The sequence below is a fragment of the Brassica napus genome, chromosome A6 (genome assembly GCF_020379485.1).
Source record: "Brassica napus cultivar Da-Ae chromosome A6, Da-Ae, whole genome shotgun sequence".
Lineage (NCBI taxonomy): Eukaryota > Viridiplantae > Streptophyta > Magnoliopsida > Brassicales > Brassicaceae > Brassica > Brassica napus.
In genome coordinates, this window is record NC_063439.1 from 12,242,756 (window position 1) to 12,254,973 (window position 12,218).

General features: G+C 35.2%; 2 protein-coding genes across 11 annotated transcripts; one reads left to right on the top strand and one right to left on the bottom strand.

The window, feature by feature from the left end:
* Nucleotides 1-898: 898 nt before the first annotated feature.
* Nucleotides 899-6,524, top strand: LOC125575737. Of its 10 annotated transcripts, none has more exons than XM_048734792.1 (6): nt 899-4,974; nt 5,089-5,162; nt 5,269-5,353; nt 5,434-5,547; nt 5,621-6,035; nt 6,113-6,524. In XM_048734792.1, the coding sequence occupies exons 1-5, from the start codon at nt 4,890-4,892 to the stop codon at nt 5,662-5,664; spliced, it is 402 nt and encodes a 133-aa protein (XP_048590749.1). In that variant the 5' UTR covers nt 899-4,889; the 3' UTR covers nt 5,665-6,035; nt 6,113-6,524. The 10 variants fall into 10 exon arrangements, 2 of the variants coding, with proteins under 2 accessions (XP_048590749.1, XP_048590750.1); XR_007314301.1 differs by having other exon boundaries at nt 4,683-4,974; nt 5,089-5,346; nt 5,621-5,729; nt 5,834-6,035; XR_007314299.1 differs by having other exon boundaries at nt 4,689-4,974; nt 5,250-5,353; nt 5,434-5,729; nt 5,834-6,035.
* A 1,167-nt stretch (nt 6,525-7,691) lies between these two features.
* On the bottom strand, nt 7,692-8,842 carry LOC106347498 (classical arabinogalactan protein 9). The gene has a single exon (XM_013787044.3). It carries the CDS (start codon nt 8,423-8,425, stop codon nt 7,913-7,915), a length of 513 nt encoding a protein of 170 aa, XP_013642498.2. The 5' UTR covers nt 8,426-8,842; the 3' UTR covers nt 7,692-7,912.
* Nucleotides 8,843-12,218: the final 3,376 nt, after the last annotated feature.

Sequence of the window (12,218 nt, forward strand, 5' to 3'; positions counted from 1 at the left end):
AGATGAATTCTCTTACGCCTTGCAGATTTGGGAAATAGAAGTTGTACCAAAGATTGAGAAGCTTTGTGAAAAAAAACCGGAGAAAGGTTTTAAGAACAGTCCTAGATACACAAACTGGATGGAAGCTGCAAATGTGTCATATGAGGAGATCATTTGGTTGGATGTTAATGATGAAGGACAAAACATGTTTCAATCTAACTGTTTATTGGATGTTAATGATGAAGGACAAAACCTGTTTCAATCTAACTGTTTAATGGATGTTAATGATGAAGGACAAAATCCACCTGTTCAAATGGATTGATAAGTCAGTTGTTGAAGAAATTGAAGACTTCTAGGACATGTTTGACGTGCTGCCCGTTGACAATTCCGAGTTTCAGAAATCAAAGAGAGCTGGTGATGCCATGATGAAACACCATGAGAATATAATTGAAGAGATGGAAGATGTAATTACACATTATGAAGAAAAGATCACATAATGCATTAGGGAATTGAGGATCATAAAATCTTTGTTTGTGTGTTGTTTGGTGATGGTCTTCATGTATCTTACCTATGCATGATGTTCATGTGATGCCTCAATTTATTTGGTGATGGTCTTCACTAACATAGATCAATTTATCTCAAGAGTTTAGCAAATACCAAATTGTCAAATATGTTCCTAAACAGAAGATCAATTTGTTTCAAGAGCAATAAGAAAAAAAAAACAGAGACATAAGAACACACTGAACAAACTAGATGGGTAAATTGCATGTTCCTTTCTTGTGTTCTTCGGTACCACAACGGCTGCACTTGTGCTTTTTATTCTTTCTTGATCCTTGAGAAGATTTTATCTTGTCTTCTACTGATTCATACCTTCTCATTATTGGTTCGACCAACACTCTTTCTTGTCTTTAGTGGTAAAACCTTAGTAAGTTTAACCTCAGCTGGAAAATCCATTCAGACTCTAGAACTGCTATTGGATTAATGCATTCCGCATAGGCGATCTGAAGTTGTTAACCTTGTAAACTTGAAATTCTTTTACCTTCAAAATTCTCCTATCAATCTTTGTCTCCACCTTAGAGTTTAAAGGATCAAGATGCTTCGAGCTTAACATTACCTCTTTCCCTTTAGTAATTAGGGTTTTGGGTTTAGTTTATGGAATATTTGGGTTGACGTTGGGGTGAGCATTACATCTTTTCCTGCAATCATAGACATTTCAAAATTTATACAATATATATTATGTTATTTCGTTTATTACAAATTAGCATGTTCCATTTTATCTATCTTTTATCACACACGTTCCTTTATAATCACTGTCATCTTTTATACACTTCAACATCATTTATTTACCGGTAACTTGTATAAAAGAAGGATATAACCGGAAGAAAAAGAAACAACAGCTATGAAATCTAATTATGTCAAAATCAATGATATATCTTTAATTTTGTCTCCAAAATTGGCTATTGCACCAATTAACTCTATTAGGAACTCTATTTTTTACTCATATATATCCATCATTTAAAATAATAGAAATATGAATAACCACTAAATTTGTAGGAACAAAATTATTATTTGGATTCTTATCACCAATGAAAACTAAAAAAAAAATTAAATCTACAGCAAAATACGATTAAAAAAACAATCAATTTGATAAAAAAGGAAAGCAAAATATTATTCAATATTTACAAGATGAGATATCACATAAAAAATAGAGGAACAACTTAAAACACAGTATATAATAAATAAAGTAAAATCTATAGAAAATGATTTATTAAACCAAGTATGTTCTGATTTACCAAACGCTTTTTGGAAAAGAAAACAACATATGGTTGAACTCTTATATATAGGTGGAAGCACTGTGGCCTAGTGGTCAAGGTTTAAAGGCTTCTACATCCAGATCTAGGGTTCAAACCCTAGACAACGCAATTTTTACAGGAAGAGGTCTAGGTTTCCTTTCCCGGAGAAGGCGAATTATGCAGAAAATTAGAGAAAATGCTTTTAAGAGATCTTCAGCATGGCGCAAGGAGTACCGTCAGGAATGGATCTCATAGGGCTATTCTGGGTGATGCAGTCAGACGTGAATCCTCATAAGGCAGGTAGAATTGTCTGCTGTAATATCATCTATATAATGTTTCTCATAATTTATAATAGCATAATTAACCAGACAAAAAAAACTCCTATATATAAAATAATTCAATGAAAAAAATATACCAACTAAAGCACGACCAATAATGGAAGCTCCCTTAGTCCAGTGGTTTGACTAAGGGTTCATTAATGCTTCTACACAAGGAGGTTTGGGGTTCAAATCTCAGAAAAACGCAAATTATGCAGATTATGGAGAAAAAAGGTTACAAGAAGTCTTCAGCATTGTGCAGAACGTATCATCGAATATGGATCTCATAGGGCGGCTCGAAGTGACGCAGTCAGACGTGTATTCTCATATGGTTGTAGAATTGTCGGCTGTAGAATCGTCTCTGTAATATTTTTCAGCGTTGTAATAACATAATTAATCAGACGTTAAAAAAAAACACGACCAATACAAATGAATAAAGAATTTTTACAACATTGTAAAAATGAAATAAAATATCTACTAAATGAAAACGTAATAAGGCCACTCAAATCCCCGTGGAGTTATTCGCCCTTTTACGTATTAACCAAGCTGAAAGGGAATGTAGAGTACCACGTTTAGTAATTAACTATAAACCAATGTGTGATAACAAGGCATAATGGACAATTTAATGGGAGATGACAAGGCATAATGGGCAATGTGGAAAGAGATAGAGAGCCAAAAGGCGATATGCACTTGTTCAACGGATGATGTACATTGTTCAACGGGCGATTTGGAGTCTCGAGGAGTTACGGGGGACGTAGAATGGGCAATGAGAAAGAGCGAGAGAGGAGTTGGCGATGAGGAATGGGCTATGAGGAGCGGGCGATGAAGGAGAGTGAGAAATAGAGTTGGCGATGAGGAGGAGACAGAGAGACGATGGAGGGAGAGGAGAGAGGAGAAGAGAGGCGATGGGGAGAGGAGAGAGGCTAGAGAGAGGCGATGAGTGAGGGAGAGAAAATGAGGGCGACGAGAGAGAGGCGATGAGGGATAGTTAATGGATATGAGGCCATCCTCTTGCCTTGGCTCGTCTCTTCCGTTCTCTGTTGATGTTTTCGTTTAGTTTGGAACTGTTTTGCTAGTTTCATGAAAGTTTTATCTATAAACTTTTCCAAGTTTGTTTTACGAAAGATTATTTCATAAAATTTGTTTTGTGTGTTTTACGAATGTTTTTCCTTAGAAACTTTTCGAAGTTTGTTTTGCGGAAAATTGTCTCGTAAAATTATGATATTGTCGTAAAAACCTCCTCAGAGAAAGTTTTTCTGAATAATTCTTGTTTAGTTAAAAATCTCTTTATCTTTTTTCTGAGGAAGAAATGTACGGAATTTTTTCTACATATCTTCGTTCAATTCTCGGGTGATTTTAGCCAATATTACATTGTACATATTGTAAATCATCCATAACCTGAACCCAAAATATATCTATGCTCCAGCATGCAATATGCATAAGACATTAACCAAACCTCGTCAAACCTTTCTTGGCTCATCGACATAGTTCAGATGCAAGGTCTAAAGCGCATAGACTAAGTTTACAATTTAAAGCTCTTTCCTCCATAGTTACAAATGCAAACTTTTTTCTTTCTTTTATAATTTTCCAACTAAAATAAAATCATCAGTAAAACTCAATCCTTTTGTCTCTTTTTCATATTTCCTTCCCCTGTACTGTAACTGATTGGCTTCTGAAATCTCCATCCTAATCTAAAAAAAAACAAAAATTACAGAAATTCTAATTACCTAATGTTGCTCTCCTCTGCTTTTATTGTCGGCATTGTGGCTAAGATGGAAAAACATCAACAAGCATTGTTTGAAATTGAGGAGAAACAAGCCAGGGTCCAGTCGCAATGTAATGTTCATAAGACATTAACCAAACCTCGTCGAACCTTTCTTGGCTCATCGACATAGTTCAGATGGAAGGTCTAAAGCGCATGGTAGTTTACCATTTAAAGCTCTTTCCTCCATAGTTACAGACGCAAACTTTTTTCTTTCTTTTATAATTTCCCAACCAAAATAAAGTCATCAGTAAAACTCAATCGTTTTGTCTTTTTTTTTCATATTTCTTTCACCTCTACGGTAACCGATTGATTTCTGTAATCTCCATCCTAATAAAAAAAAACAAACAATTTGCAGGAATTATAATTACCTAATGTTGCTCTCCTCGGATGGAAGAACATCAACAAGCATTGTTTGAAATTGAGGAGAAACAAGCCAGTGTCCAAATGCAAGCCAATGTATCTCATCGGAATCATTGTCGAAAGTGCTTCGGTGATGTTGAGAAAGAAAGAGGGCTTCGGTGATGGTGAATTTTAGAATAAAAAATTATTTGTAAAATATAATAAGGAGACTAGAAAAAATCTAAATGCTTTAGTGAATTGTTAAGGGAATATGCAATGTGAACTCAACTATTATGGAAATGAGTACAAAATTGTTCTAGTATGAGAAAGTACTTATTTATGAAAAGAAAGTGCATTAAAGTGACTTATATCTATATATATAAAGTAAGCTTTGGATCCCTCCTAGGCCATCCACATAGGCGGACACGTCATCAATTAGAAAATTTTGAGGGCGACACGTGTCCTCTTTAATGAAACACATCGTTTCTTCTTTTCTCTATCATCTCGGACATTTGTGTTCTGCTTTTCTCATCGATAGCGATGACCTTCCAGTTCCGTAACGGGGCGTTGTGATTTCTGCGCCTTTAATCTTAGTGTCTTTAATCTCATTAAACCAGACGCCCACTATGCTAGCTTCAGTTGCGTTGTTCAGTCGACGATTTCATGTATAAATAGGTTTGTATCTCACTTCTCCGAATGGTGGTGAAGATTCTGCCGGCAGTCGAAAGCTCCTGGAAAGATGTCTCCGGTGGAGGCTGCGGTTTCGCAATGGCTACCTCAGGTTCGTCCTAACTCTTCTCTAGGTTTCATAGAACGATTCATCAATTTACAATCGATAGTTCAATCGGAATCATAGTGAGATGGTTTTGTATTTGTTTACTCGAGTGTTAATCAGAATCCGGGAAGCTGATCACATGCGGCTCGACGGATGATCTAGGTCAGATCTATGTCACATCAGGGAAGCACTGTGTAAGCTTTTCACTAACCTTTCTTCGTATGATTGTGTTCAGAACACAGTGTTCTAATTTGATATTGTTCTATGATTATGAGTTTTAGTCGAGTTACTCTTTCATAGGAGACTCCCGAGCCGTTTCCTCTGCCTCCGGAGGTTTGTGTACAGAAAGCTGAAGCTGGATGGGATCATTGTGTGGCGGTAAGAGGTGACTTTCTTGATGTTTAGTTAGCTTTGACCACATTTGCGTAAAAGTTTGTTAACTTGATTTTTTTGGTTTGGATATAGAGAGCCATGAAGTTTATACATGGGGATGGAAGAAATGTATACCCACTGGAAGAGTGTTTGGACAAGTGGAAGGAGATTCGTGTGAAATGAACACCTCCTTCTCTGCAGAGCAAGGTTAATCTCTTTTGCATGTTAAAATATCTCATGTAATGACTGGTCTTATATCTCATGTTCCAAGTGCTTCCAGAAGTTTCAACGCAGGTTCTCATCTTCCACCAGTGCATCATGTAATGATGTAACACTGTTGGGATTGTAAGGTAGTCCATGTTGAACACATTTCCATTCACTCTCTCTAAGTAATTTAAAGCCAATCTCATTCCCATACGTTATAACAAGTTATTGGGTGTGTGGGTATTAATGGTGAGATGAACAAACTGACAAAGCCTTTCTACTGCTGCAGTTTCTCAAGCGATGGTTGCAGATACTAATTCCCTTTGTACTTAAACCTATTTGACATATAAGACGCAGGGATGGCAAACCAAATAACCTTAACCTTTCATGCCAAGCTCTCTAAGTTCAGACTTTTCATCAAACCATAAATCATTCACCCTAGCCCTGATATTAGATCAGAACCAACGCCAATTCCTACTTTTGATGGACAGGTAAGCGTACTCACTTACAACTGACGTGCTCTTCCTCTTAACATGTCAAACTGATCTTCACACAAACTCATTCGCAGGTAGGTAATGACAACTCGGGCAATGATATGCCAGGTTCTGGAGCTGTTAAAAAACTTACACCACTGATGGTGTAAAGACATAAAGTGTGAACAGTTGTGTCGCTCTGAACATCGTTGGCATCGGTACTATTGCTATTATTACATAGTATAAGTTAGTGAAAACCATGTAATGGTTAATCTTCAAGAGTATAGGAGTTTTAAACACTGTTGTGGACTTTAGTTGATGCTCTACTACCACTTTTTAAAAGAATCCTCTAGACAAAAGTATTCTACCTCTTTCGGTCATGCTAATTATTGCTTCTGATTCTTTTTCCTTCTCGATTTTTTGTACACAGCAAGGCAACTACGTTTGTACGGCAACTACGTTTGCTCTTTTTTAGAAATGGCCATGGGATCTCTGATTTTCTACACATATATATCTGATACTTCAGTGCTTATAAGTGCTTTTATTTTTTAAAAAAACTTTTGTACGTTGCCAGGCAAACTATGTGCTTTTCTTAAAAGTGTCAATGTGATTTCAGTTTTTCTACTCTCTTATATATATATATCGGTTCCTATAAGTGCTACTGGATATTTTAATAATTTTCGTACACTGTAAGGCAACTACATTTGCTCTTATAAGTGCAAATTAAACTTCATCAGAAATACCATTAGTCATTGAGTGGTTACGTAAGAATAGACCCAAGCTTCATAACACTGTCAAAATTTCGTAACAATTAAATTAAAAACATTTTCCTGGATCAAGATCCATCCATCTCTTTCTCTAGCTATGGTGGAAAAAAACTTGCTGAAATAGGTGAATATGTAAGTGATTAATCAAAAAAGAAACACATCAAAATAGAAGAAACCCATCAAAATAGAAACAACAAATCTTTTGATACAAAACATAGAAGAAACACATCAAAATAGAAACAAATGTATTTTTTTTGGAAAAGCTATAGAAATAGAAGCAGTTGTTAAACATTAAATTTAACCAAGATAAAATTTCCTTGCGTAGGTCAACCCCTAGGATAAACAAAAAAAATTGTGAAATATGACAACGACAATAATAGTAGAAATCAAACTAAATACTCAAAACAAAACATATCAAAATATTTACACCGACAAAAAAAAAACATCCCATTAAATTTTAACATTATATTATGAAATTTAATTAACCGTAACGAAAAATCAAACATCAAACAATTTTAACCATAACAGTCGATAAACATAATAAGAAAAATAAAAGAAACAACATTTAAAATGATATACAGTAAAAAATTAATAATAAACATAAATTTAAAAAAAATATTAATGTTTCATAGTGTTTAGTAATTTAAAAATCTATGTGTCTTATTGATATCATTAACCTAAAATAAAAATTAAGAGAAATTAAATAATTCTGTTTTTAATAAATATTATAATTAGACAATCTTATAATTGCCAATATGAATTTTGAAATACATAGATAAGTTTTTTGAAAAAAAAGATTATGAATCTTATTGGGATTTTTGGTTAAAAGTAAATATATATTATTATTTTATTATTTGCCTGCCTGTAGGGCGGGTTTACGCTAGTAGTATAAATTACTCACTTTCAGTAATAAAACAATTTAAAAACTTTGCTATTTAATACCGTAGACATCTGTAACATAAATGTAGAAGCTATATCACTAATGAATTCAATTAACTAATCAACTTGAAAGGATGGATTATACGTAGTTGTTCAAAGATAGTATATCAATAAATGATTTGAATTCGAAAGTGATAGAAAGATAATAAAATCAAGCCAAGCCTGGCTGCTGGATCTTTCCCTCAGAGTTTAAAGAATATCTCTGGCAGCGTAACCGTAGCGAGATCTGCGGATGTTATCCTGCCGTTTCTTGTACACAAATCCTGCTAATCCAACTACACACACCGCCGCTATCGTCCCAAACGCCACCCCAGCCTTCGTCCCGCCGCTCATTCCGCCGCCTCCGGATGATTTCTTCTCTTCGACTCCAGTAATGTCGCTGTGGTTTACATCGCTAGCTTCGGGAGACGGAGACGGAGACGGAGAGGAGGGAGCTGAATGATCATCGGGCATCGGCGGAGAGGTTGACGGAGAGTGTTCAGGTTCCGGTGGAGAAGAGTAGTTAATCGGAGATTCCGCCGGTGAAGGCGAGTTAACAGACGGAGGAGATCCAAGTTCCGGAGTAGGTGCGTGAATCGGAGGTGAATCTACAGCGTCGGCGGGTAGATCCGGTGCTGGAGCAGGTGAGGATTTAGTCGAAATCTCGCCGGAGACGAGAACCAGCAGCATTAGAAGAGCCGCAATGATGATTCCGAGCTTCATTTTCAAAATCTCAAGTTTCAACGATGTTTCTCTCAAAGATCTCGATAGGCCAACGAATAAGGCGAGATCTGGAGAAATACTTACTATCGCTAGATTTGCGGCTACGAAAAGCGTACGACTAACAAGATCGTGCCACGTATGTAGACAGAGAACGCAGTGAAGCACTGGATCTAGTTATGGTAGTTTTCCTTCAAGTTACAACTAATTAGATTACGCCACGTAGGAGATGTATACTAACACAGAACTGTGCGAAACACTGGATTCTGTCATGGTTAGTTAGTTTTCCACTTTAGATTCGAAAATACGGTGGTGGGCTCTCATGTGAACCGTGCGAGACCTGATGCGTGAAATCTGCACGTGGGTTTCACGTGAATAGCTGACCCTCACGTTATCTTGGTTGAGTTTATATAATTAAACTAGAATTACATTGTTCTTAACTAAAGCTAATACACATATTTATAGCATTTATCAACGCGTAAAAAATAATTTACACACATTTATAACTATATAATTAATTAATATATTTCAAATATAAAACTGACCAAAACGTTTACTCCTCGGGTTTAGATTTGAAGATGAGATTTTGAGAGTGAGTCTAATTTTTTAAAAAAATAAATAAATAAATATTTAATTTTTAAAATAAAAATTTTGAAAATTGTTTCAAAAAGTATTTTCGATTTTTTTTAAAAAAAAATTGAAAACAAAAAAAACTGAAAAAATTCGAAATTTAAATTATAAAAAGTTAGAATTTGAAAATATATAATTCCAAAACTATAAAAATATTTTTTAAATTTTTAGTATTCATTATTTATTTAAATAATCATTATATTTTATATCTATAAAGCAAGGATACACGGGTCTTTTACCTCGTTAATGAAACTTATTTTGATCATCTTCGTCCTTGGAAGCTGTAATGAAAAAAACTTTAAAATAGATATTTGAGAGAATTGCCAATTATCAAAGTATATACAGAATTTATATTATTTTTTACATTTGTCTTAAAAGATGTAGTGATTATGGCTTACTATTTAAGGAATGAAATTAAATTTGAAATTTATGATAAATTAGAATTTTTTTTTGTTTATTGAATACTATTTTGAAAATTTTGTTTTTAGGCTGTTTTGTGATACTATTTTATGTTATTTATAAGATTTTTCCAAAATACTTTTGAAAGAGACTTTCTAACACTGGTGACACCACATTACATCATCGTATAATCTCTAACTTAATTACATATGATGATTAACCCGCAGCATATGCGTTATTGATAAAACATCTCCACGGATAATAATTTTACGATGAAGTTCTCCCTAAATTATTGCATGTGTGACATACATGATGGATAGACTCTCTCCACAACATATGACCACAATGAACGACTCTGCATGCAGTACTCTGGAACTTCCGATTATCTTGCCATCATATAATCTGAAAGAATTCATAGTCTAGGTTCGAACCTCTGACATGGGTGTAAAAACTTTTAGACCTTAACCATCAAGCAATTAAATTGTGTGAGATGAAACCTTCTAAATGTGACGTCTAATATGATGTAATTTACGATAAAAGTTATACGGTAAAACTAATAGATTTATTTAGTAAATTTGTGGTATAAAATTTTCAAAATAAAAAGTTTAAAAATGGTTTCAAAAAGCATTTTCGAATTTAAAAAAGAAAGAGTTTGAAAACAAAACTTTAAACTTAAAAATTAAATTAAAAAAAATTAGAATTTGAAAACATATAATTCAAAAATTATGTAAAAATATTTTTTATTGTTTTATTATTTATTTAAATAATTACTATATTTATATATATATCAAGGGTATAAGAGTTTTTTGTCTCGTTAATGAAACATCTTTTGATCATTTTCTTCCTTGGAATCTCTTCTAGTAAAACTTTAAAAGGCTATTTGAGAGAATTTCTCAATTATCAAAGTATATACATAATTTATGTAAAATATATAAATGAAATTAAAGTTAAAATTTATGATAAATTAGATTTTTTTTGTTTATTGAATACTATTGTGAATTTTTTTTGTAGGCTGTTTTCTGATAATTATTTTATGTTATTCATAAGATTTTTCCAAATTAGTTTTGAAAGAGAATCTTTTTAACACTCGTAACACACATTACATCATCATATAATCTCTACGAACTACTCATGAATTGAATTTATGCACATAAGAAAAGCAAGACCAAAAGCTACGAGGAGCACTCCCATCGATCTCTCGAGTAGCCAGAAAGGATCAAAGAAACCAAAGTTTAAGGAAATTTGCAATTTCTACGACCAATTCCATACTTTTATACTGAATAAAGGCCAATCGTAACAAAAAAAAATGATTCCAGTCTTTACTAGAGCCGTCTACAGTCAAACAAACGCGATCTATTGTTAAATTTGGGGCCTGGCCAGGCTTTCAGACACAGTCAATCCCGCTCTACGCGAAAAAAAGCATCGACAAAAACTTGTTAAAGATAATGTCGATCCGTATCAACTAGATTAATCTGAGGCCTCACAATATGAACAAAGTGTCTAGCAACAAAAGTAAACCAATGCAAAATTAAAGTACTTGAGTTCATAACATAAACAATATAGTACTCCGAAAATTATCCTGACAAAAAAAAACAATGTCAAACCTAGGAAACAACAAGATCCAACGACGAACAAAAGAAACAAAAAGAGGCTTATAAGCGAGAACTAGCTTCGTCACCAACCAGGCAACCATAGACGGAGGGATGGGACCTTGAGTGACGGAATCCTCAGAGACATGCAGAAGGTTGAGACCAGAGGGGGACCAGTCCGATACATCAGCAAGTTCGACCATAACTTCGTACTCCATGCCCATTTCCTTCAAGCTCACAAGCTCGCCTTTTGGCTCGAGCCCTCCATCTTTGAACTCCTCCAACAGCTCGATGTTAGCAACGACCTCGTGAATATGAAACTCCGGCAGGGTCTCCTTCTTTTACTTCTCCCACTTCTTCTTTGGAGCCTTCAGAAAGCCTCCGTAATTTTCAGGAAGAGTGCGGCAAGCAGTCCAAGAGGCCTTGCGAATGTCCCGATCACGACTAGCTTCCAAACCCTTATTACTCGCTGCAAGGACAGCCATCTCATGTGCCGCGTTACCACCCTCAAATCTGGCTCTCTTAATCCTAATTCGCCACATTTAGTTCTCCGGACAGTTTCTTGTTCTCAGCATGAGCTGACTCAAGCTCATACCTCAGCTCCCTGATTATGATCTTCCCCGCTTCAACCTCCTCTCTACTCGGATGATCCAGAAGGTGGCCCTCCATCATCGCGACCAGTTCATTGCTAGCCTCCACAACCTGATAACGGCAAATCCCAATCCATGAAAACCAAAAGTAAAGGAGAAAAGATGATCGATCAAATTTAAGAGTACCTTCACATTTGCAGCTGCCATCTTGATGTAAGCATCCTTCTCCATCAAAGCACTTAAAACTAGAAGCTGGAAACCTTGGGGCATCATACATCAAGCAAGGCGAGCAAGATTCTCCAGATCCCCAATATCGGGCCATCACCTTCATAAAAAACAACAAAACCGGTACTGATGTCGTAACTTTCACAGTTCGAGCTCGAGTATGCCTATGCACATTCAAACTACTCGGAGAGTTGGAGTTCGAGTTCAAAGAAACTGCCGATCTCTTCCCAAAAGAAACCGTCCATTGGTCCTCCAGGGAGTCAGGGATCGTAACCAACGATGAGCTTGTTGTGATGTTAGTCCCTCGGGTTGAATTAGTAGTTCAAAACATCACCATTCTCGACATCCTTCTGAACAATCGAT

What these genes read in the sequence shown, in the direction of transcription:
- LOC125575737 (XM_048734792.1), top strand. Translation starts at nt 4,890, where the DNA reads ATGGTGGTGAAGATTCTGCCGGCAGTCGAAAGCTCCTGGAAAGATGTC. An exon ending in TCATTGTGTGGCGGTAAGAG is followed by an intron (nt 5,354 to 5,433) that starts GTGACTTTCTTG and finishes GTTTGGATATAG; the next exon opens with AGAGCCATGAAGTTTATACA. An exon ending in CTCCTTCTCTGCAGAGCAAG is followed by an intron (nt 5,548 to 5,620) that starts GTTAATCTCTTT and finishes AAGTGCTTCCAG; the next exon opens with AAGTTTCAACGCAGGTTCTC.
- LOC106347498 (XM_013787044.3), bottom strand. Translation starts at nt 8,425, where the DNA reads ATGAAGCTCGGAATCATCATTGCGGCTCTTCTAATGCTGCTGGTTCTC.